This window comes from Pithys albifrons, chromosome 7, assembly GCF_047495875.1.
Source record: "Pithys albifrons albifrons isolate INPA30051 chromosome 7, PitAlb_v1, whole genome shotgun sequence".
NCBI lineage: Eukaryota > Metazoa > Chordata > Aves > Passeriformes > Thamnophilidae > Pithys > Pithys albifrons.
The window spans coordinates 27,978,580-28,002,572 of NC_092464.1; the positions used below are offsets into that span (position 1 = coordinate 27,978,580).

At 35.2% G+C, this 23,993-nt stretch overlaps 1 protein-coding gene across 1 annotated transcript in view; it reads right to left on the bottom strand.

The window, feature by feature from the left end:
- Nucleotides 1-23,993, bottom strand: part of THSD7A (thrombospondin type 1 domain containing 7A) — a 268,432-nt gene that overhangs the window by 78,531 nt on the left and 165,908 nt on the right. Inside the window, exons 9-10 of the mRNA XM_071560812.1 lie at nt 20,357-20,512; nt 17,253-17,456 (exon numbers count right to left, since the gene is read on the bottom strand). Of these exons, the coding sequence (XP_071416913.1) occupies nt 17,253-17,456; nt 20,357-20,512 (360 nt within the window). The remainder of the gene's footprint in view (nt 1-17,252; nt 17,457-20,356; nt 20,513-23,993) is intronic.

Consider the following 23,993-nt stretch of genomic DNA (forward strand, 5'->3'; position numbering starts at 1 on the left):
AGCTTGTGAATAGCATTCAGGAGGAAATGGCTAATAACTATCAGACTGCATTCATACCAACATTTCTGTTTTACTACATTCACAAAGTAGATATGGTATCTGTGAAAATTTGGTCTAGATGCTAAAGGTTGGGCTAGACCACAGAAGACCCACACTCTGTGGTTAGTGTAGTTGAATCATGTCAATCCTTTGTGGTTCTGTTTACTAGTGTAAAATGTGTTTGATACTTAAGTTTCTTGTAAAACACTTTAAGAAAGTTCCAATGGAAAGCATTCCTTGAGTTGGTATCACTAGAGAGATGTGGTAACAGAACCTTCTTGCTTATGTGCATCTTTCAACGTGATGTGCACAGTGCTTCAGTGCACAGTAAAAAATTGCTGTGAATTCTAACCTGTAGTAAATAAAAAGGCAACTGCTTAACAGAGGGCATTTTTTTAAAAAAAAGCCTTAAAATAGGCAGTAAAATCAGTGCAAAATTCAATGATAGAGAACAACTTAAACAAAAAAATTGATGTAAAATAAAACTGCTGCTGGAGTCCCATGAAATTAGCTTGGTCTCAGTTCTGCACAAGGAAAACGGCTATTGTTTCTGAAAGGCTGTACTATAACTTAATATAAACTCAGTAAAATACTGACAATAAAATCAAAATAAATGGGCTTAAATCAAGACAGTGCTTTGAACATTAATATCAAACAATATTTTTAATATGCCTGTGTAATCAGTAAAGGACAGGAATATATTTTAAAGTTCATAAGAGAATTAATGACAGAAACTGAGCCCAAATGCTAAAACTGCACATGTAAGAATCTGCACTGCTTAGTCTAAAGTGTTCAAATTTATTATTTTATCTTCAACTCTTTGAAAAAGTAAGTCTCACTTATGTCACTATCTTTTTTTTTTTTTTTGAGGTTCCTGGCTACTCAAACATGATAGTCTGATTTTAAGTACAACAAACCACAGAGCATCATTCAACTGTTTTTAAAACTGCACATTTACAACAAAGACATAAAGATAAAAAAGTGTGGAAAAGACTGACAGTTCAGAGCACTGCATGAATCTGCATGTGCTGGTTATACATATTATGGTACACACTACTGCATGCACATCACATCAGTTATAGGCAACCTTTCTCAGCAGATGCCTCTCCTAGTAGCTTTCTTGCCTTGTCAGCAAAGCTGAAAAGGAGGCAAATAATGTATTGCCCATTGGAAAACTGCGGGGCACCTAAAATATTTGAAAAGGCACAATAGAGCTCAATTTTTAAAGTGCTCTGTGTTTGTGGGTGAAGAAGGCTTGGTCATTATTCAACTGCCTTCAGTAATGTTTCTAAGCACAGAGACTGCACAAAATAAAACACAGGTAGTTCACACGATAGTAAAATCTGTGAGCTGTGCTGATTGTCATTGACTGTTTCCTTCCTTTCCCAGGAAGAAAAATAATCAACAGGAAAGTCTTCAACTGTCTCGGTTATGGGTTGTAAAGGCTGAAATGGCTGAGACTGTTCTTTGTCTTCAACATGCAGTTTCCCCCATGCATTCCTCCCACATGAGGTTCTATGTGTGTCTTTACACTCATTCCCTCATCAGCCTCACAATGTGTTGAACAACCTCCTCAGCCTGGCTGAGAAGGCAAAGCTGCTGTGTGGATTCTGTCCATCAAGAAAAAAAGATGCCTATTTATACTCAAAACCTAGTAAAACCAGGACTGTGCTTTGCGCTCAGGCCTGTTTTTCATATGGAACTAACTTTAATCACTGCCTGCAGTTGAAGTTAATAAAGCATATCTTCTCCAGTAAAAAGTTTGTACATGATACACTGTAAATTTTTTTTTGCATTATCTCTGTAGTGGTATACAATATAGTCTGACTAGGAGAAGGGAAAATATAGGGATTTTTGTTTGTTTTTTCATAATTTTCTCACAATTCTGAAGTCCCCAGATCAGGGCAGAAAAAGAGAAAAAAAATCAAACTGCCTCAAAGTGACAGGAATGTTATGATTAGACTGTACCAGTATAGAAAGAATATTAATGAATTTAACTGTCATTATTCTAAAGACAATAAAATTGAAAACCAACTTCAAGAAAATCACTAATTAAGGAAACTTACAAACATATTCAAATGTGAAGTTCCATACTAGATTTGAAATAATAACCTTATTTAGGCATTGGATGATTAGTCCCATGCAAGATGGAAATTCTTCATGTTACAGAAAAGCTATCAAATTTATCAAAACCTCTAATTTTTCACATGCTAGGACACCTTATCTGCTTACAAATGAGCAGATGGTAATCAATTACCAGGATAAACTGAAATTATTCTTTAAATTTCTACTACTTTTGTGTTTCTTTTAAATCCCTAATTGATCACCTGTCCCCAAAGTTCACCAAAGAAAGGATAAATCCTGCCTGCCTAGCATGGATTGCATGTAAGTTAATGTCATAGAAATTAACTTTTCCTTCCAAAACTCAGTGCTCCAGCAGTAGTGTGGATTTTTCTTTTTAAAATAACCATAAGACATAGAGAACTATGTTGTGAACTACACACAGTAAAAAAGTGGGGGCCCATAATACTTTCATTCAAATTCTGCCCTTTTACATAATCAGACACTTTCAATGTGTCTTCCTCAAACCTCATCATACTTCTATTTTATCAGAACTGCTGATTGGAAATTCAGTCTCATACCACTACAGTTTTGTTTTGTTTTGGGGGGTTTTTGTTGGTTGTTTTTTTTTGTTTGTTTGTTTTGGGTTTTTTTGCAATTCTGCTCAGTTGTTTGATTTTCCTTATAGAGGAGTGACTCTCTGAGGAATGCTGTCTTTCTCAGAGCACATCTCTAATTAAAATGTATACACAACTGTGAAAGGCAGTAGGGAGAATTAGGAGTTAATCTCTGAAAACCTAATCAAATAAGCCACAGAATGGGGAAACAATAATATTTACATGCAATTCATCACTTACCATCTAGTTTTTGCCCAACAATCTTAAGAGTATTTGCAGGAAAAAACCCAGTACCTCACTAACAGAACAAGTTTTGCTCTTGAATCAGTTCAATACTTTCATATAGCACATATAGGAAACCCTGTATGTTTTATTAATACCCTTAGCCTTCATATTATCTTGATGGTATTTATTCATATCCGCTCCGAAGATAAAGTCTGTCAGTCTAAGCTTTAATGTTAGTAAAATGGCAGTGTCTTTGAAAACAGCAGCAACAGAATATGACCTCAGTAATTATTTTCTGTTACAGTTCCTGAGTGACCAGCTGTGAAAAAATATCTCTCTGTGAGATGGGTTGATAAATCATCAACATTTGGAAAAACTTTTAACCTCTCTAGTTATTGACCATAAATCCTCATTAACTGCAGTTTATGATTTCAATATATTCTACTTCACTGACTTCTAAGTTTTTCAACAAACACAACATGAAAAGATGGTGTGTTTTCCCTTCAAATTATTCTTATCAAGTGAAGTTTCCTCATTCATTTCTAATGCTTAGGTGCCTAGCTGGTAGCTCCAAGTGTTAAATCAGTTGTTAATTCCCTAATCACAAGCCTTTCTCTCAATTGCTTTTGCTAAGTAGCATTTGCATTTAATTAAGTACATCTTAATTAGTTGATTGTTAATACTCTTGAAATATTTTTTTTCTAAGAAGTCTAAGTATTTCAATGAAGACAATGACCCACCATGACCTCTTTAAGGTTTTCTATTCCTTAATGAGATGAAACACATTTTACAAGTCTAGTTGATGACTATGTGCAATTTTCTTCTTTCTTTATGTATTCATCTTATGGGAAAAGAAATTTTGCTGAGTGGGATGACAGTGGCTTCAGGAACACTCACATTCAAAGAGAAATCTAATTTCAACAACCCCACTCGAACATTTCTGCTCCTTCTCTGCAACCAAACCAGTAAATGCTACTGCTTCAGCTCTGTTAGCGGCTTACAGAGTAGCATGTGTTCGCTAACCCTTCCCACAACACAGCATATTACCAGCTGCATAGAAAGAATGCACAAGCAGGTAACCCCTTGCAAGTGGTTTATATGAAAGCTAAAAAGTGTGAGAGCCATTCTGTTACAGAGGTAAGACACTTATGACTACAAGTTTTTTCCCAAGTTTCAATCAAGGAAATTTCAAGAAAAGTGACTTGTGGCTAAAAAATCCAGGTCAGTTTTCCTTGATGCATCAGATAACGCTTTGCACCATATACAAAACAGTTACAGGAATGACCAAAACCAAAATTACACTCCATACCTTGAAATAATGACAACAATAAAGAGACAACTCTGACACAAAAATTAAGAACATATTTTAAAGATGAATATTTCCTGCTATAATTGCTGCAGATGGGAAACATCTTTGCATATTTTTTTGGATGTAACTTATAAATAATGGTTTAAAATAAAGAACTAACATCTTCAGATACAATATTAATGCTTCCAGTAATCCCATTTCCATGGCTGGTGATAACAGAATATATGTACTTCCATTAATATTGGAAACATCTATCATGATTACAGTCATGTAGAAACAGTCTAAAGTTGACAGAAGCAAAGAAAAACAGACCAAGAAATAGTATTTCTTTACCCAAACAACATTTTTGATGTAAAATGCAATGTCAGCTAGCCAGATTAAACAACAATATGGAAAAATAATATTCCATAACTATATTAATATAAATATATACAGAAACCTGGCTGGGGAAATCAAATGCATTAAAGGGTAAACTTCTTATTGTGCTTGAATTCTTTACTCAATCAGAATGAGAAAAGTGAAAAAGAGGTGTTCTATTTTTCTCATTTTAAAATTTTGTGGTATCCACTTTGAAAATGTACTTCTTATTTCTTTATCCCCTCTCTAAATTCTCACTATTCTTTGCGAGACTTACTCAGGTTGAAAACCAAAATTACATATTTTCACTCAATAATTTTAGAAAAAGGTTTTCCAGTTCTCCCTGTATGTATTTATTTACATAATTTTCTAAGTGGTAGTGGTGATGACAGCCACAGTACCAGTTTCCCCAAGCATACAGCAGTTGCTTAGCTATCTGTGAGGTACTCAATTAATAAATAAATAAACAAACACGTATATATATACATGAGGCAAGTTCCTTCAGTGTACACACAGAGGCACACTGAGAGGGTCTTACAGCACTTTGGCTTAAAAAATAACACAGCCTTTTTATTTCTGACACAACCCTATAAGCTACTGAGTGCATATTTTGTAGTATGAAATAGAGACTAATAGAAAACTCTTATAACAGATGATACTTTCATTGATTCTTGGCTACTTCTGATACCACTGTATATTCACCAGCATGAAAGAGGCTGTATCTGAACTATTAGTGATAAAGCAAGCATCACTGAAAATGCCTGATCTAAATAGGAACAATGAAGAATTAATCCAAATTAATTAAAATTGGACTTTGAAGGAGATTAGTTAAACTGCATTAACATTTTGTATGGCTATTCTAATTCACAATGAAAGAGAAAATTCTTGACAAATAAAATTAAGGCCACCTTAACTCTGAATAAGAGGATTTACAGATACATTTAATACAGTTCTTTTTTTTTTTTTTTTGCAGTTAGTTTGGATTAACTTTTCAAAGCGTTTCCATGCATATAAGACAAAGAAAACAAAAACTGAAACATGATATACCTTAAGCTGAAAACATCCTAGACTTTTAACTTGATGCCGTAATAGACTTGTACCACAGGGATATAAGTCCACTATTTCTAATAAAGAGTCCAGTGGAGTAGCCATACACTGTCTGACAATAGGAGGAAAATTTTTCTACTGCTTGACAGGTAGTTGAAGCATTTTCATGGTTCATTTGCTAATGTAGTCTTACTGAGAATGATAAGGAACAGAGAATACAACTGTATTGATCATAACCAAGCACAGTTGCCTTCTAGTGTCAAATAAGCCAATCAAATGTCATCTTGATATGAAAGAAAAAATAAGTTTGATGACAGACTATGGTTCCATTGAGAATAAAATCAATATTAGTCATGGGATCAAGTGGGATCAATATGTCAGACCAATAGGCCATTTTATCAGGATGGGGAAAGGAGGGAGAAATGCTTAGAGAGCTATAAAGAAACAGACAGTGTGAATCTGGAGGATGAGATCACTTGAAAATTCACGCTGCATTTTAAAAAACACTTGTCTAAAGCACCAAGTCACCTTAAAAAGATATAACTGACTTCAAGTTCAACTGGGGCTTCTCATAAGCTTTTTCCAATCAAGCTGCAATTCATATAGTCAAAAAATTATATAAAAATATGACTTCAAAAACCAATTCAAAAATACTTCCTCTATTTGTTTGTAAAATGCTACAGAAACTCTATTGAGTTTAAAAGTGAGGAAAAATCCTTTCACAGACTTTAGAAATATTAGTAGTGTTATTTCAACATTGTTAACAGTAGGATTTTAATTACACGAATTTGAAAATGCAATATATATGTATTTTATTGAAATATGCCTTTTTCCCTATTTAGAAAATAAGATATTTTTCACTGGAAATTATGGCACTATTTTTTCACTGTTGACTATTCCCACAAAATTCTTTAATTCATCTGATATCGACAAATAGAGTGTTGCAGCCATTCAAATGTTTCATAGGCATTTTATTGTAACTGCTATTTTAGGCATTTCCCTCTTCCCTCCAATAAGCTCAAAATTAAGTAGAGAAGCAGTTTGGGAAGGGCAAGGGAATGTCAACAACTTCAAACAAGTTTGAAATAATAGGCAAAACTAGAAAAACAGTAGCATGAAAAGTGTGACAGTTCCACTAATGTCAATAGAATGAAAGTGCTCACCACAAGCTTTTCAAAAATTCCGTACACTGAGGTAATCATCTGCATATTTTCAGCAGCTACCTTAAATGGCCTGGTTTTTCAAAAAACATCAAAACTTTCAAAAACTTCAGGCTTCTCATTTTCTGCATAAATATGAGTTTTGGTTAGGAAATTTATACATTTAAGCTAAAAGGTTCAAAAAGTTGCATGATAAATTGATTCATAAATACTCCAGGACTGCAGTCTCAACACTGAGTATTTTCCTAGAATTTGGCCACCACCATTTTAATGTTATTCTTCTCTGTAATGCAAAAGCTTAATCCACAGCTAAAGAGAATCACTAATGGTATGCACCTGACAGAATATTTGGTGAATTTTTTCAGTTTGTCAGTTATCTAGCATTTCACAAATATTCAGTGAATTTACAGCAAGTTTACAACTGTGCATTCATATATATTTGTCATACCTTTTGCCACACTAATATACATGTAACTCAAAAGGGGGTTTAAGAGAGTAAGAAAAATTATTTTATATAGGAAAAGATGATTGCAAACATTTTCTTTGCATTATTCATCCAGCTGCAGCTAGTAAAGAGTTGTCACTCCCCACATAATCTGACTGCTCAGTTCAACCACAGTTAAAACACAGGACCCAAGAGGTGTCAGAGAGATCACTGCCAGTGTCATGTTTACACATTTCTGCAAAATGGTTTTAAAATTAATTTCATGGCTGCTTCTGTTTGTGTCCTACTACTGGCACATAAAATGCAGTCTTTGGAGAACATCTTTTTACGCATCTTGCAAAGAGTATCTTCTCATCATTACAAGTATAAGGCACAACATGCCCTCAGGGAGCTCAGACTGTGAATTAAACTTCTCTTTTGGAAACATTTTCATAACTGATTCCTCTCCAAAACACTAAAACTAACCCATCTTTTTGACTTTCTCTTTCTCCAAGCCTCTCAGCATATGGATTCAGAGAAAGAAATGTCAGGAAAGCAGCCAGAGGTAAACACCACTACATCTTATAACACTGTGCTAAACTGAAGAAATATAACAATATTGTCACAACTAAACAAGAAATAACAGGAGCACATCTGCAATATATAGGGGCATTACAACTTTCCTACTTTATTAACACGTTATACAAGCTAATGTCCTAAAGTAACAGAATCTGAAAGATTTCAGTGTAGATTTACACCTACTCAAATCAGTTGTATCCTAGAAACAGGGTTCCCTTTCCCTGCTGGAAGGACATCACTGGTTTTATAGAAGCCTCCTATAATATATAAGATGTTTCTAGCTAGTGTATTATTTTTTTCATATCTTAAAAAAAAATCCATTCTGAGACACACAGAAAAAGAGATTTCATATAGTTTCTGCTTAATATCTCTTCTCTGGAAAGCACTAATGCAGCAATTTGGTATTTATTGAATAATATCAATACCAATAAAGGATGTCTAATATCAGTAAAATTAAAGCCAAACATCTGATAATTCCTAGGGAAAGATTTACATAGTTAATCCATAAATTACTCCCAAAACTATGTCAAGAAAGCAAAGCAGAGTAAATGCCAGAATTAAAGCTGCCTTCATATAACAAAGGTTTTTAAATTGTATAATCACATGCTTATTATTTTTCCACTGGGTCCCTTCCTCCTTCAGTTCACAGATTGGAAACTCCTTAATGAGGAGTTATTTGGTATTTTTAGTTTTATTCTCTTTGTTCAAGGCACAAGCCTATGTTTTATTTACCATGTACTAATTAAAAGTGTTATTAAAACAGAATTGCTATTTTTCCTATGATCTTTCTGTCATAACTATCAGAGACCTACTAATAGAGTGTTATTTTCAGAACATACAAAATGTGATAGATCAGTATTATTTATACTTTGCTGATGCTGAACAAAAGTGCAGAAAAATTAAACCTTGAAGAATGAGAAAAATAAGGCTAGTTGCATCAAAGACATTATATTTATTCCTCAAAAATGCTCACGTAATCACCAAAGGAGATACGTCTGTGTCACAAATAAGTAGCAGGTTCTGTAGGGAAAATGTCTTGTTGGCACAATTAAATAATTAAATACTTCCATCTGATACATCAGCATAAGGACCAGACAAACAATTGTAATTTCCTAATGCCCGAAGGCTTGCCTTTGCAACATAAACTACTTAATTTTGACATAATATTTCTTTCCAATTTTCTAGTTTACAACAGAAGCCAAATGAAAAAGTACTTCTGCTGTGCTGTGGGTGTTGCACGGATGCTGGGTGCTGCCACCGTGCCTGGTGACCGCATGAGACAGATGCAGAAGTAAACTAAAATGCATTGCATTCCAGTTCTATAAGTTATGAATTTCCTCTTTTCTTCCCCATTCTCTGTCTTCTTATCCAGCCTTATTTTCTCCAGACACTAATTCCAGTCTGTCACCTCACCGTCCTTTTCAGACGGCCCTGCCAAATTCTCTTCAGCTGCTTGACAAATTCTTCATTGGGCTGACCAATTAAATCCCTCCCCAAATTCATTCCTAATCCCTGTCACGCAGAGATATTTTATAACTTTAAATTCCTTACGTGATCTCAGTAAACTGTCCTGGAAACCAGGGTAAAATACTACCATTCCTCAGCTCATAATCTCATTGCTTGGTCAGAACCAGTTTCTTCCTTTTGTCTTCCATCCCCCTTTTCACTGAATCCCAGGTACAAACCTATTCCTTTCCCTCAACGAGTGTTTCAGCTACAGAGTCACAGACTACCTGCACTCCAAAATCTGGAACAGATTACTGGCAACATTGGAGAGACTCATATTCTCAATTGTTTGCCTTGATTTTGAGTTATCACTGTGGCTGATCATGTTTTAGTTTGAGGTTTAGGTATTCAATGGAGATAGTGCTTGTGCAGTGTACAGGAGTAGCAAGAATTTAAAAATGACACAGATTATCTTAATACTAAGTTGCCATTGGAACAGTTATCTTGTGAAATCAAATATTTTTGACTGGTAAGAGTGGTTTTTAATTAATCAGCACTCAACACAAATTATGATCTATAAGAAATGTCAGATAATGAGCTGCTTAAGGCTGGAAGTAGAGAGTAAAATTCCCATTTATTCTGGCTCAAAATGACTAGTTCATGACTATGTTTTAATTGACGCTATTTATCAACAAATTAGTTTCACAGCTTTGAAATTTGATAATATTTATTTAGAAAATGTACCATTACCATGCAGGTCATTGGAAAATATAAATAGGCCTGTGCAACCTTTTTCTCTTGGATGGAAAACTGACTCCCATCAAATTTAATGAGAGCATACTATCTTAGAACACTTTATCACAAAGATTGATGAGTTGTACCTTAACTATGTAGCATTATTTTTATATATAACAGTATTAGATGTAACAATATCTCTTCTGAATAGATTTTGTAAATTTTTTAAGTGTTTTCTTTGTCTGCTCTAGAGAGTTAACACGTTGACATACAAATCCAAAATCAAAGAAATTTGGTACTAGATCTGTAAATCCAGTTTTACTATCCATCTATAACTGCAAAAACCCCTTACTCTTTCTTTTTTCATAACAGCATAATTTGACGTAACAAATGGAAATAATGTAAAGCATTAAATTGACCTTCAAAAAAAAAAAAACCAAAACAATTGTTTTGAAGTGTATCTACAATTATCCCTCTCTGTATTCTCTGATGGAGCTTGGAGTCTACTCGGAACTGGGTTCCTGTGTTACAGAGCGCTACTTAAATCAAAATGTATGTATCAAAATTTCCCCCTTCTAATTTACCCGCCACAAGCAGTTTTTGCAGTATCATACTGGTTGTGCCATCAAAAACTAAAGCAAGTTACTAAGAGTATGCATCATATGAAACACATAATTGCACTCTCTGTAGTATATTTCCAAAATACTTGCAGTTCCCACTACAGCAACTTCTATTCCTAAAAGTCTGATACATCTTACATCAGCGCAGCTTCATCTGACCAGTCAAATTTTGATCTATGACATGAGAAAAAGATTTTGATTATTACGTTGGCCCACCTGTTTTTAACTTAATTATATTATTTATGGACATTAACGTCTCTGTAGGCATTGTCTATACCAAGTGCAACTCTGTCCCAAAAATGTATGATAAATTAGAAACAAATCTCTACTGCACTGTCATAAGTGAAAAGGAATTGGTGTTACCAATTAAATGTGACCTTTTATTGACAAAAGAATTCTCAATTATCAAACTTTCTGAGATTCGACTGAGATAGTGTAAGCAGTACTGTGTACTACTTTTCCCTTATATTCCTTTGTATTAAATAAAGTGAATCTTGTTAAAAGTCTTAAAAATCTAGTCCTCTGGAATGTGAGAGTGTCAATTTTAAGGTCCTTCAAACTGACTGTATTTTACCCTCAATATCTTGCCATGTAAGCAGAAAAATTAAAGGAAAGGAAGGAAGGACTTGGTTATAAGTTTCATAGTCTGTGTGTTTACAGGAAAGAACAAAGTATGAATGTTACATTTTATTTAGATGCCTCAGATGGTCATTCCAAAAGCTGTCAGCAGCAAAGAACAGTTTAAAACAATTCTGTTATATGCCCATATAACCAAGTTCCTGTAAGCATAAGGCAGTATGAACTGAAAAAAACTGTCATTAACTACTGTATTTTTCTACTACTTGACTGGTGAGCATTTACCAGACTTTGATCTGGGTTTTCTTACAGGATTAACCAAATAATTAAATGTAATTTGAATTAAAATTTGGCTCTTTGTTCTTTTTAAAGAACTAAGTCATAAAGTGACACAAAGTAGTATTTTCTTTTCAAAATACTCATCAAAAATCCAACCAGTCTGATGGTTTCTTCATTCCATGCAAATGGATGCACAATAGAAATGGCAGAAAAAGTAGATTACTTATGTGTGGGCATACCTATAAAAAACCTATGCCCAGCTCCATTGATTCGCTTACAGTTTCCCATTACAAAAATAAATTAAGACTAGCAGCTACACATTTAGCATATATTTGATTCAAGCCATAAATATACTGAAAGAACCAAATACTAAAACAGCCAAAATACTTTAAATAGAAATTGCTGCACCAGCCAATCTTCAGTTTTCCTGAAATTTATTGTATATATTTCATTAGCTGTCTATTGTAAGGTGATATAAAGTCACAAGCAAAAAATTAAGACAGAAAATAGAGATATTGATAAGAAAACTATAGAAGAAAATGTAAACTACATGAAGAAATTTTGTAAGATTTACTTCAAAATGAAATCCAACAAAAGAGAAGAAATATTTCAAAAATAATTCTAAGTTTAGAGAAAAACAATAAAACAAACAAAATATATAGGATGTCCATATGGCTGAAGTATGGTGTCTTCAGCCAGTCTCTCTAGCTGAGAATAAACACAGAATAAAGGAAACGTACCCTGGAAATACACTCTGTTCTGTTTTGGTCAGTACAGTGCTTCAGCTCCAGACAAAATAGATAAACTAAATTGTTTGAAACGTATCTGAACAAAACATAGTGTCGCAGGTTTGGCCTAGCTGTTGCCAACCCTGGACTGGCCCCCCTTTCCCCTCCCAGAACTTTTCCAGCAAAGGAAAGGGAAAAAAAAACACTGAAAAGAAACGCACTCTAGAGAAACTGAACTGAATAAAAAGAATAAATTATATTTTTTAACATTCACAAACTACACTGTATACACAGTACATAGGATTCCACCCCCAGGGGAAGGGGAGGGAAAAGAGGGGACTGATTAGCCAGAAAATAGGGAAGACACCAACCCAACTTAAAGAAACCGAATGAATCAAAACAAACACAATTAAAAACTTCAAGGAAGGGGAACAAGAATGAAACAATCTCACTCAGGACAGGAGAACTACCAACAACCGGAGGGATCAGGCTGCAACCACCTCCCACCAGCTCCCCGGACAAAGGAAGAAGCGAGCCAGACTACACCCCTCTTCTCCTGCTAAGTGGAAGACATGTGGAATACTTGTAACTTCCTTAGATACAATGGTTACTGAGGAAGCCATGGGTTAAATCATTACACACAGTCTACCTTCTTTATCTTTTAGTTAGGTCCAACACCATTGTTTTATCCCCCAGTATTTCAAAACAGGTAAAATGCACCCATTTACATGAGAATACACTGATGTCACTGGTGGTTTGAATTTGTGCTTCTGTCTAAGGAAGACCAGATCCGTGTCACCCACCTACACGCAGCTACCAGAAAAGAGCTGGCACTCAGGTACATGGTAGCATTCACCTCTGCCTAAGGAATTTCAGGAACAATTTTGTTACTTCAAAGACTTGTCGAAATTTCCATATGCACCAGAGCATTGTTGTTGCCATGGCTCCCTCTTCTACAGTGAGTCTCTCTCCCAGCTGGGAGGCAGAAGATGGGAACGCATCCACTCCTGTCCATCTCCTGTCAAGCTAGCTGCAACCCAACAATTAGTGAGCTTGAACAAGATGAGGAAGAAATTTGCCCTTCAAAAGTGAGATCTCCTTTAAAAAGAGTAACACATACAGTGGTACAAAGCCCAGTATAATATAAAGGCTGTAAACCAATTTATTATTTACACCTTCTTACAAGATGAGCAAGTCATTTCAGCCAACTGTCTGAGGATCAGGAGCACACTATTGACACTACAGCCACTAATACCTATGCTACAGACTTCAGCCCAAAGATAAAAAAAAAATGAATTAAATAAACATTTTGTAGGTATTTTCAGCAGTAGTTAATTTTGCAGATTTTTATGCCTGAAATTAGTTTGCCCTATTTACATATGATTGACACTAATGTGTCTGTTAATGGAGTGCAGAAGTAGCCAGATTTCCCACTACAGACTTTAAATAGCACAGAAATATTTTTGAAACTGTATTCTTCATAGATTGTCATAGAGAAACAGAGCAATTTATTCTGTTCTAAAATCACTCTTCTGACCTGTATTAAAAGACTTAATACTAGATATGTACATACGTGTGTGTGCATGCATTCAAGTATGCCTTGCGTATGAAAAATAATTTATTTTTTAAAAGTCATTCTATCATTATCAGAAGTTAACCTGTAGAATGGAACACTAGCAACAGATCTCTAATTATTAAAACTATGTATACAATGGGGAAATTCTGATCAGTTTCTGTCCAGTCTGGGAGTTGCTACAACTGAAATGTTTTCTTTTCACCCAAAGGAGATCCTTTGTAAAATTTTCTGGAAGATTTACTAAGAATATTTATTCTTAGAAAGGTTCTTTCCACAGTAAAAATTGAAGTTCCTTTTATATAATAAAATACATCAAAGTTCATTATAGCCTGTGCAATGACAACCTGGGCTACTGATGGTCACATTTTTTTCAGCCTGAATGAAAATTCCGATTACTACCATCCGCTGTGGAAAGAGAATGACAATCACAGGCCTCCAGCAATGAGACAGGAGGATAATCTATTGTTTGCTATTCTCTCAAAGGCTGTAATGACTCTTATCTATACACAAAATTGAAGAGAGAAGCTCATTCCAATTATATGAAATGATCTCACAAACACTCCTGCTTGATTCTAATTGTGAAGTAAAACATCCAGGTCAAGACACATTATCTCAACTAATTATGATTTGAAGATATAGAACAATGGAAAAGTGCACAGGAAGAGAAGATACCAATCAGTGTTGGGTTTATCTTATGTCAATGCAGTACACTTAGAGTACAATGCTTAGTCTGAAGCACACCACTAGGCTATTTTATTTTATAAAGCAGAAGCCAAGGGGAAGATACACTTTTGTTTTAACACACTTAGGTCCCTTCAATCCAACATATCCTATCCAGGCATTTTAAGATAGGCTCATTAATAATAGTAACAAAAAAGCTCTTGAAGAGACCAAAGAGAATATTGTTAAGCAAAGATTAGTTCAGTTTGAGTAACATAAAATTAGGTGATAATTAATGGTTTCCATGCACAGTTTCTCTTCAGAGTAATTTTTACATGTAAAACTGAATGAAATTCCCTGTGTGTTATTTACGTCAAAATTATAGCAACGCATGATTATTTTATAAATTATGTATCCTCTTAATTGAGGCACAGTCTTTAATAGATAGTCAATTCATCCTTCTCCAAGAAGTACTCAAAGAACACTAAATATCACAAATTTCTTGCAATGAGTAATTTAAACTATGATGTTTAGGAAATGAAAGAGTAGCATTCTTCAAATTTTATTTTAGTGCAAACTACCCTGCAGATGTAAGGCCTTGACGCAAAACCTGCCTGAATGCAAGGTGTTGCTCTCTTTTATTTTTTAGAGCAGAATTTAGATGGCTACAAGTGTTTGGTGAAGGATACCATGGATATTTGGTTGATTGTCAGGGCAGGAGTCCAAAGTACTGAATGGGAACTACCTAGTAATAGGTCACAGTGTGTTACAGAAGTATTTAGGGGTTGTCTACATGATATTTCCTGGGTTGGTGCTGTGGAAGACAAAGTAAGGAGATGCTTGAGCAGAGACAGCTTGAAGGGAGAAACTGCTGAGGTCCTTATTTGTACTTTGCTTGCTTCTACTGCATCATGCTAATCCTTCTTAGAAGAGATCTAAGCTAACAACATGTGATATTACTGGCAAAGTGCACTAAACAGAGTTTACTGAGAGATGGGATTCAAAGAAGTGCTGGAGCAATCCACTACATTACTCTCCATTGCTTTTTCACTCTGTCAAAAGATATTGAGCACGTATCTTTGTGGGTGATTGGATCTTTTCAAAACAAGCCATAATTGCAATTTTTTTTTCTCCTTTCTTTGAAACTATGCTTACAAGTCTTTAACGTTAAACTCTGACAGGCATGTGGCAGAAAGCCTGACTTCTCACTCCTTCTGGGGAAGATTTCTGATATAGGCAATGTATAATGTCATATATTTACACCAATATATAATACCATACAATTCAGAAAGACAGAGAGACAAAGATTAATATTGGGAGTAAAAAAGTTAATCACAAGTCTTCAAAGTCAAATTCTGCCAAAACCTAAGCCCATGCAGTGCAAAGAGCAAATCCTGTGAGTTTTCAATAGAAAATGCCATATACATAAAAGATATCACAAAGTTTAGTGGCTCAGTTGTATGCTCCAAATATACAATAAGTTATATTCAATATAAATTACTATATTATAATTTAGTAAGAAATTAGGTTACACATGTGAGAAAAAAAAGGTAAGCCAAATTAATCAAAATCTTGTAAAGAAAAAAAAAAGGCAAAACACTTTCTTTTGATTTTACAGAATTTTTTCAATTAGAAAAAAAAAAAGAGAAATTCACAATTATTTAGGAAACACTTTCATTTATGAGGAAAAGACCATTTTTCACCTGAAAATTAAAATTAATACAAACGAAACCGCAAATAGTTTCGGTGTTTTTGCCAAGAAATCATTAAATTGCAAAGATAAATTTTTAGCGATAAGGACATAAAATACAGTAGATTCAATATGGTAATTTAGGTTAATCTCTTCCTGAGCTGTAAAAATGGTTACCAGTTCTCTTAGGTGAATGCAGAAAAATAAAGCTTATACTCTAAATCTAAGCTCTTATATTTAAGCCCCAAAACTCAATTATGACCCAAATTCTTCAACATTAAAGCTAAAGATTTAAATATCTCTATAATCAGTTTTTATTATTTCTGACCAATTTAATTTCAAAATATTTTGGGCAGATGTGTCATACATCAGAGGTGTCCTCTTCCTTAATCCTCTGTAGGGAGTTAAAAGCCTCTTATCGTACTACACTGTAGTCAGTACAATTATTTTAATTTACATGCTGCTCTAGACTATAATATCACTAATGAATAAGGAATATTCTTGCAACAGTAATTCATGAATCTTCAGTAGATTAAAATATTCTGTAAGCAGCTTTCAAAATTGGCTTTTATGACTATGCCATTCCAAATCTGTTTTCACTCACAGAAGATAATTGAATAATAGTGGTATTTTTTGACCTTTTGTAGAAGCAAGACAGCTCAGACTGTCAACCCAACTCCATAACACACATCAAACCATGCTTTATAATAAACACATGATTGTTTTTCTTCCAGCTTTACTTACTGCAATGCATCTTACTTTACTCACACTTTATTTGTTTCTGGACTGAGAAGATCAGCTTTGTTAGTGGGATTACATCAGGGAATTCAGTCACGCCACTGCAGGCATGAGTCTAATCTACTGATGAGCAACAGCTATTTTCTATTTTTCTCAAAGTCCTTTCACAAGGCTTTGAAAACCTACAGCATGCAGGTGAAGGAGCTTGATCCTAGAGCAACTAGAGGTCCAACCCTTCGTAACCAGTACTAAAAGACATTTATCTCTATTTCAGACAACTTGGTTCTAAGGATCAAGAACACTGAGAACAAAAACTGCTACCCTTTTGGACTATTTTTCAGCGTCTTCACTGTACTTGATGTGGACTGTAGAAAAAAGCATATTACCGTCACTGTTGACACAGGTGACAACAGGAACCTGTGTACCAGGGCCACATGGCTTTTCATTGTCAGGAATGCATTCCTCCAGTCCCGTGATTCTCCAGTCATAGCACGAGGGTTCTTCGCAAGGGATGGCTTCCAGCAGGTGAGGGCAGTTTCCTGTTCCTCCAGTAGGCTCATTGGTGATGCGACGTTTCCTTAGTTTAAAGCCTGAAATGTCCATGAAAATAACTCAACTCAACTCTAAAATGCAAAGTGAAGCACTTTTTATCTATCTACACCTGAGTTAATAGTTCTTTTCCTCTCCTGTGTAAAACATACCACAGACACTCAGCAAAACACTGCATTTTTGGTAACAGAAAAACTCATTAAAGAAGGACTAGAGGTAAAACTTAGCAAGAGATTCAAAAGTTTTGAGCTTAGTCAGTAGGCTTTGCCTTAAACCCCTGCTTATGATAGTCATACATACTCCAGGAGAGAGACAGAATTCATTTCCCGGGCATCACTCATGCCAGATCGATGTCATCTATTAAATCTTGACTAGACTGCTTGGTTGCCATTTCTCAAGTATATTGCTTGTTTTCTTCTCAGGTATCTTCCAACAGGGATGGAGTATCAACTGAAATCAGCTTATAAACACTCCTTCCCCCCTCCAACTCCACCCTCCGATTCCCCCTCCCCCCCCATAAAATAGAACAAAATGACTACATTGTGAGAAAATGGAAGGCATGGAAATGAAACCACGAAGTTCTATGAAAAGATTATCAGTAATAAACATTACAATATTTCCTTGCAAGCATTTATAAATTTTATTAAGACTACTCAAATTCATTTTGGAATCGAGAATCGGATGGGCCTTTATATAGTGTGTCATCTGCCAGGTCTATGTCATTGATCAAGAGCAAAACCCTCTCTCACTTTCAGGATTGCATATCGAAAGAGACAGAGTACATATAGTCAGAAGAGCCTAACCAAATTGAATTAACTCAAGAAATAGTTTCTCATGTAATAGCTTTCTATAGTTTCTGATATATCTGATTGGAATATTTTAACTTTGGCAATGGTTTGTATCTTTTCACAGTCTTTTTTTTATATAGCAGTATTCAGGCAGGCTGGTAATATACTGATATTTTTTATAAAATACTACATGCAACTCTTCATTTCCACCAGGACACAAACTAAACAGGAGAATTTTCAAACATATATGTGCAAGAACTGATTCTTTGAAGACATGTGTCTTAAATTATACTAAACATTACTTTAAAAATACATTTCCACGTATCTTCAATTGTTGTTTGTGGTTTATTTTGGTTTATTTTGGGGTTTTTCTAATTTTAAGAGATCAGCCAAATTATGTGTAAATGAAAGAAAAAGCAGATATAATTTCAAAAATAAAGACCTGTAGTGTCTAAAGCAACAAAGAAGGCAAGTGATCCGAAAATTTGTAGAGAGACATGCTGCTAAAAGTAGGAGTGCCTGTAAAACTTTTACATCATTCTCTCAGAAGAACCATTGATGCAATGATAAAATAAAATGTAAGAATTTCCAGATAAGAGGAAAACATTGGCAGCTGAGAAAAGATGTGTGCAGCAATACAGGCTTGCATAAAATACATCCTAATACACTTCCTTTAGGCAGATGTACAAATCAGTCTCACAAATGTAAGCTTTAACCCCCAAAATGTAACAAATCTTTCAGTTGATGGTGATGCCTAAGAATTTAATGTAATTTTAGAAGGTTTTAGAATCATATAGTCTCTGCTGAGTTACTTGGATGTTAAATGTGGATATTAAGTGTCTTTCCCACGAGCTGGGAGATGCTTTCAGGCCTTGTCAAGGCTGAGCTGTTTTGAATGAACACCTGCAAGATCACAGAAGACAAACAACAGGAGAAGGCCCAAATGCCCCCCCCTCATGACGAAGGGGGTAGATTGACAGAACGTTTGGGTGGGCATTAAAGAGAAAATGAGAGTTCTGATTGGATGTTAAAAGGGAGTATAAAACCCTAAAACTTCCGGACCTAGGGGTCAGACCCCCCTGGGCTTGAACGTGGAAGCGTCTTCTAATAAAACCCTATATCCTTCTCCATTAACTTGTCTTCAGTGTGTCTCTTTTCACAGGGATACATGATCTAAGGCATCAATGGAACAGCAACAGAAATAACAGACTACTTGACAGCTGTACTCAGAGGAGACTTAATCCAATAGGCTTAGACACTGAACTGCTTTTTCCTTCTTGAATTTATCAAGGTTGGGTATGAGTTCTACAAAAACAACCTTGTAAAACTTGCATTATTGCTGCCTAGAAAAAGGTGTAGCTAGCAGTATGCCAGAAAGACACAACTAAGCTAACATACTAAACATAGCTGTTCCTTCAAGTGGATGGACATATGTAGTTGCCCTTTCTTATGGCTGCTTTCAATCAAGGAACTGCATCTGTACTCTGAGCTTTTGTGAGATAATCATATTGCAGAAATGACTTGATCAGGTTTCCCAATTTACAGCCAGAAACCTGAGGATTTCTAACATGAGGTCCCTGTCACTGTATTCTTGCTTTCCTATTTTGATGTCAGGTTACTACAATCTGTTCTGCATGGGAATAAGCTGCAAAACATGCTGAAATTGAAACCAGCACATATGTTATTAGTAAAACAGTGTCATGTATCAACAATGAACGGTCCCATTTCCTTGCCAGATCATAATTTATGGTGTAATGGTGAATCCTTAAGCTATTACTGAACTGCAAATCTTTGAGTGACTTGGACACTACACACCTCAAAGGCTGCCTCCATCCTTCTTTCGAGACAGTGCCAGAATTGTGATTTGGACACACAGAAAAACTATATATCTTTCAATCTGAGAGAAAGGTTTTAAGCTGGAATCAACCTGTAAAAATCCAGACTGATCTTGAGAGCCTAGTAAACAGGCTACGTTTTCGCCAGCTTTGCTGTAACAGTGATGTTAAATATAGTCCTAATTCAATGACCTTACTTTGATGCTCAGAGGCACTTCTTGGTACAAAAGTTAGTGGGCTTGCATAGCCAGAGGTTCCTACTGACTTAGGAATATTAAAAAAATCTCCATTAAAAGGCTCTGCTGAATTTTTACATACCCTTCTTGGCCTGAGGGTCATCACAGTTTTCATAGGTGCATGGTCCCCAGGCTGACCATGCTGAGGTTTCACACTCTGTAGGACAGGGAATATGGCACAGCTGGGAGGTGCTGGGGAGAGGTCCTGTACACAGTTTATGGTCCACTGGCCTTGAAGCTGTCAAAACAAAGTTAAAACATTTCTCACACGTCACTGGTCATGATGCTCAGCTTTAAGTGGACAGAACCATCCTTCAATCAGTAATGTTTCTATCTCATCATTTTAGTCTGATCAAGTGATGGAAAAATGCCCACCTTGAAAAATGAAACAGAAGATCAGTTTACTCTCTGCACGAACAGAGTCAAATCCAATTACGGGGAGTCTGGAAGACTGTAGATATTGCAGCACCCTCTTGGACCCAGACCTTTCATTTAAGGGATAAATTATGCTACTACAAATGATGGCTCACTTTGTGCTCTGTGTAAAATAATGTTCTGCTATTTTATTACTTCTTTTCTTAAGCAACTGAACAAAAAGCTGCATAAATACCTTTCCACTTGTATATGTAAAGCGTATGATACTATAACTTCAAAGGCCTGGTTAATTAATATTTAAAATTATGACCAAAATTTGTTTTTTCTTTTACTCTAAAGATCAAGTGGACATGCAGCAGTGAGATTTGTGCAGTAGCAGCTTTAGTTCAAGAAAGGCTTAGTTTCAGATATATATATATATATAGTTTACTTACACTATATATGTAATATATTCAAGATAATTAAAAATGCACAAGACTATTTATTTTTAATTAAATTATTATTAGTCTATAAAGACCTATGTGAAGACAAATTCTTCTTTCTTTAAGGACCAATAAAATAGGCCAAAGTCCCTCTTCTCCTTCCATACTCTATTCTTTGACTTCCCACTCATACAAATAATAGGATAAGTCTATAAGACACCAGAGTAAGGAACAGAATTCTAACTCAAAATGTACCATTTCATTGCAAACAAGACTTTAATTCTTTTTCATAAAATACAGGACTTTCAAAAATAGTACACTAAGCAGAGAATATCTGCTAGAAGGCAAAGAGAAGTCTGCCACATTAATTCACTTTAGCTGATTGTAGAAACATGCTGTTCTTTAACTCAAAATGCTCTCATTCCACTCCCTCAGCATTTTTGTCACAGGAAGGTTAGTTCATTAAATTTTTGCCACCACTACAAATAATCTCTTTTGATGGAAAGAGCGCTCTCTTTCAGAATATGATACAATATCCTTCTGACAGTCTAGATCAATAACAACCATTCATTTCTCACTTTTTTAAGAGGAAAAGGGAATGGAAAATTCACCCCCTATTCTGGTTTCTCATGTTGCCTCCTTTGGCAGTTTTACACTATGGTAGTCCACATAACGAAGGCATGAAGATGGCACATAATCTTTCAACATTATGGTCTCCAGCTCACCAATCTTTTATGACAAAATAATACAAAACTAAATATTCCAACATTTGCATAATGTTATTAAAGAACATTGAATTTTACAGTAAGTTTGACATTCATACCTAACATCCATGATAATCATCATAATATACATATTTTGTGTAGAAAATGTATATAAATAAACATAATTTGCCTGTAATTGAGTTTGTATTGAACGTTTTCTAATAAAAATGAAAACCAGTAAGTAATTGCTATCTGTACTTTATAAACCTCGATTTAATCAGGGACTTGCCCAAGTGAGACAGTTGAAATTAAGGGTCAATTACACCCTGAGACACAGCCTTGCTTCAGGAAACAGAGAAAGTATTCTGACAAATGCCGTGCTTCATCTCCAGCCCGCATCCAGATAAAGAACTTACCGTCACACTAGTTCCTGGGATATTACTCAGAAAAATAGCAAAGATCTTTATCAGGAAGCTTTAAATAGCAGGTTTTTCATATCATAGGCATCAATAAATTTGTAAATATGCCAAAATGTTTTTGAAATGCTGCTTTTAGATCATAAGTGACTTCTAAATGTCTACTAACAGATCTGTTATATATTGCTTTTAAAACGAAAGAATCCAGCAGTAGGATGGACAAGTTATCTTTCAGGTTATTAAAAAATGTTTTCATCATTGAGCACTCAGGATGCATTTCATGCAGTATTACTCAAAATTCTTTCCTTGAACTGACAGTAAAATAAGAAAACAACCTTGCCTAGGTATCTTATGACCATCTTGCTCCCATCAATTTAAATGGACTCCTTTCAGCATCAAAAAAGTATAAATGAGCTCAGCTTTTGACGCTTACTGTTTAGCAAAGACACTCTGAGAGAAGATGATGCTGGATGAAGAAATTAACAGTTTAAAACCTTGTCTTATCTCTGTCCTTTCATACTTTCTTGTGGCAGCAGTAAGGATTGTTCTTTCTTCCTTGGAAGTGATGTTGAATGTGTAATACTAAAAGATCTATGTTAAATTTGAACAAATTTTGAGCCAAGAATGGAGAGAAAAGTGAGTGCATTTTGATAATTTCTTCATCAGTCTAACTAAAAACTACATTCAGTTTTCAATGAATTTCAGATTTGAGGGTAGTGACCTAAAAACCAAAGTAAGATTCAATTATTCTGTCTTCAACTCATCTGCTACAGTAGGAAATTTTATCTGAATATATTTTATGCCCATGTAAAACACCTCCTTGAATTAGAGCACTTAAAAAGGGCAGAAATGAAAAAGAACAGTTCTGGTCTTATGGATTAGCTACATCCATCAAGATCTCAAACTTCCCAACCTTCTCTAGAAACTCTCAAGAGACTAGTGCCCACTAATGACCAGGCTGGCAAAGAGTTAATTTGTACGTGACTGCATCAGTATAAACAAACACAACTTCACATTTCTCTTTCTGGTCATTTGTCACACTGGTTTCATAGCAAACAGGAGGAGACTTTCCAAGTAAAGCATTCACTCAATAACATCAAGAAAAACCCGAGCCCAAAACACATTATGACCAACAATTAAAGAATTCATGTTCTTCTCATTTTCTATAATGCTGACTTCATCAAAATTCAGTATATAATTCAGATCCTGATGCTCTAAGAAACAGCACAATTCTATACATGTAAGCAGTTTCTGTCTGTTTAATAGGGCAACGACTGTGTGTTTGCAGATGTAGAATAAATTTATGCCCATAAAGGAACTTTCCTCCCATCCTTAATCTACAATGAGGGTGTTAAAGGTATTCAGAAAAGGATGACAAAAATCCACCTCATCTTACAGTGAGAGAAACTTCATGACTAAACCAGTTAAGTAGGTGAATAGAGATGAAACAATTTAAATCAGTGACAAGTAAATGGCAGGATGACAGTGGCCTCTACAAAACTTGATTGCCACCTGCTTAATTACTACATTCTTCCTTCTGACCTGAATGTCATGAGGGATTCTGGTTGAGCTAAGTATTAAAAGTTCAAATTCTTATTGGAGCCCTAACTCAGTGTTTTAAATCTACAGAGGGGACTGGAAACAGGTGTTATGATGAAAGGCACTAAACAATTCCCAGCGCTAAGAACTGAATGGAAAAGCAGTCCCTTGCTAAAACAGTTCAGGAGTGAAGCAGGGAACTGTCTCAGCATCCCAGCAGGCTCATCAACTCCATTAGTCTGAGTTTGGGCCTGTCACTTTCA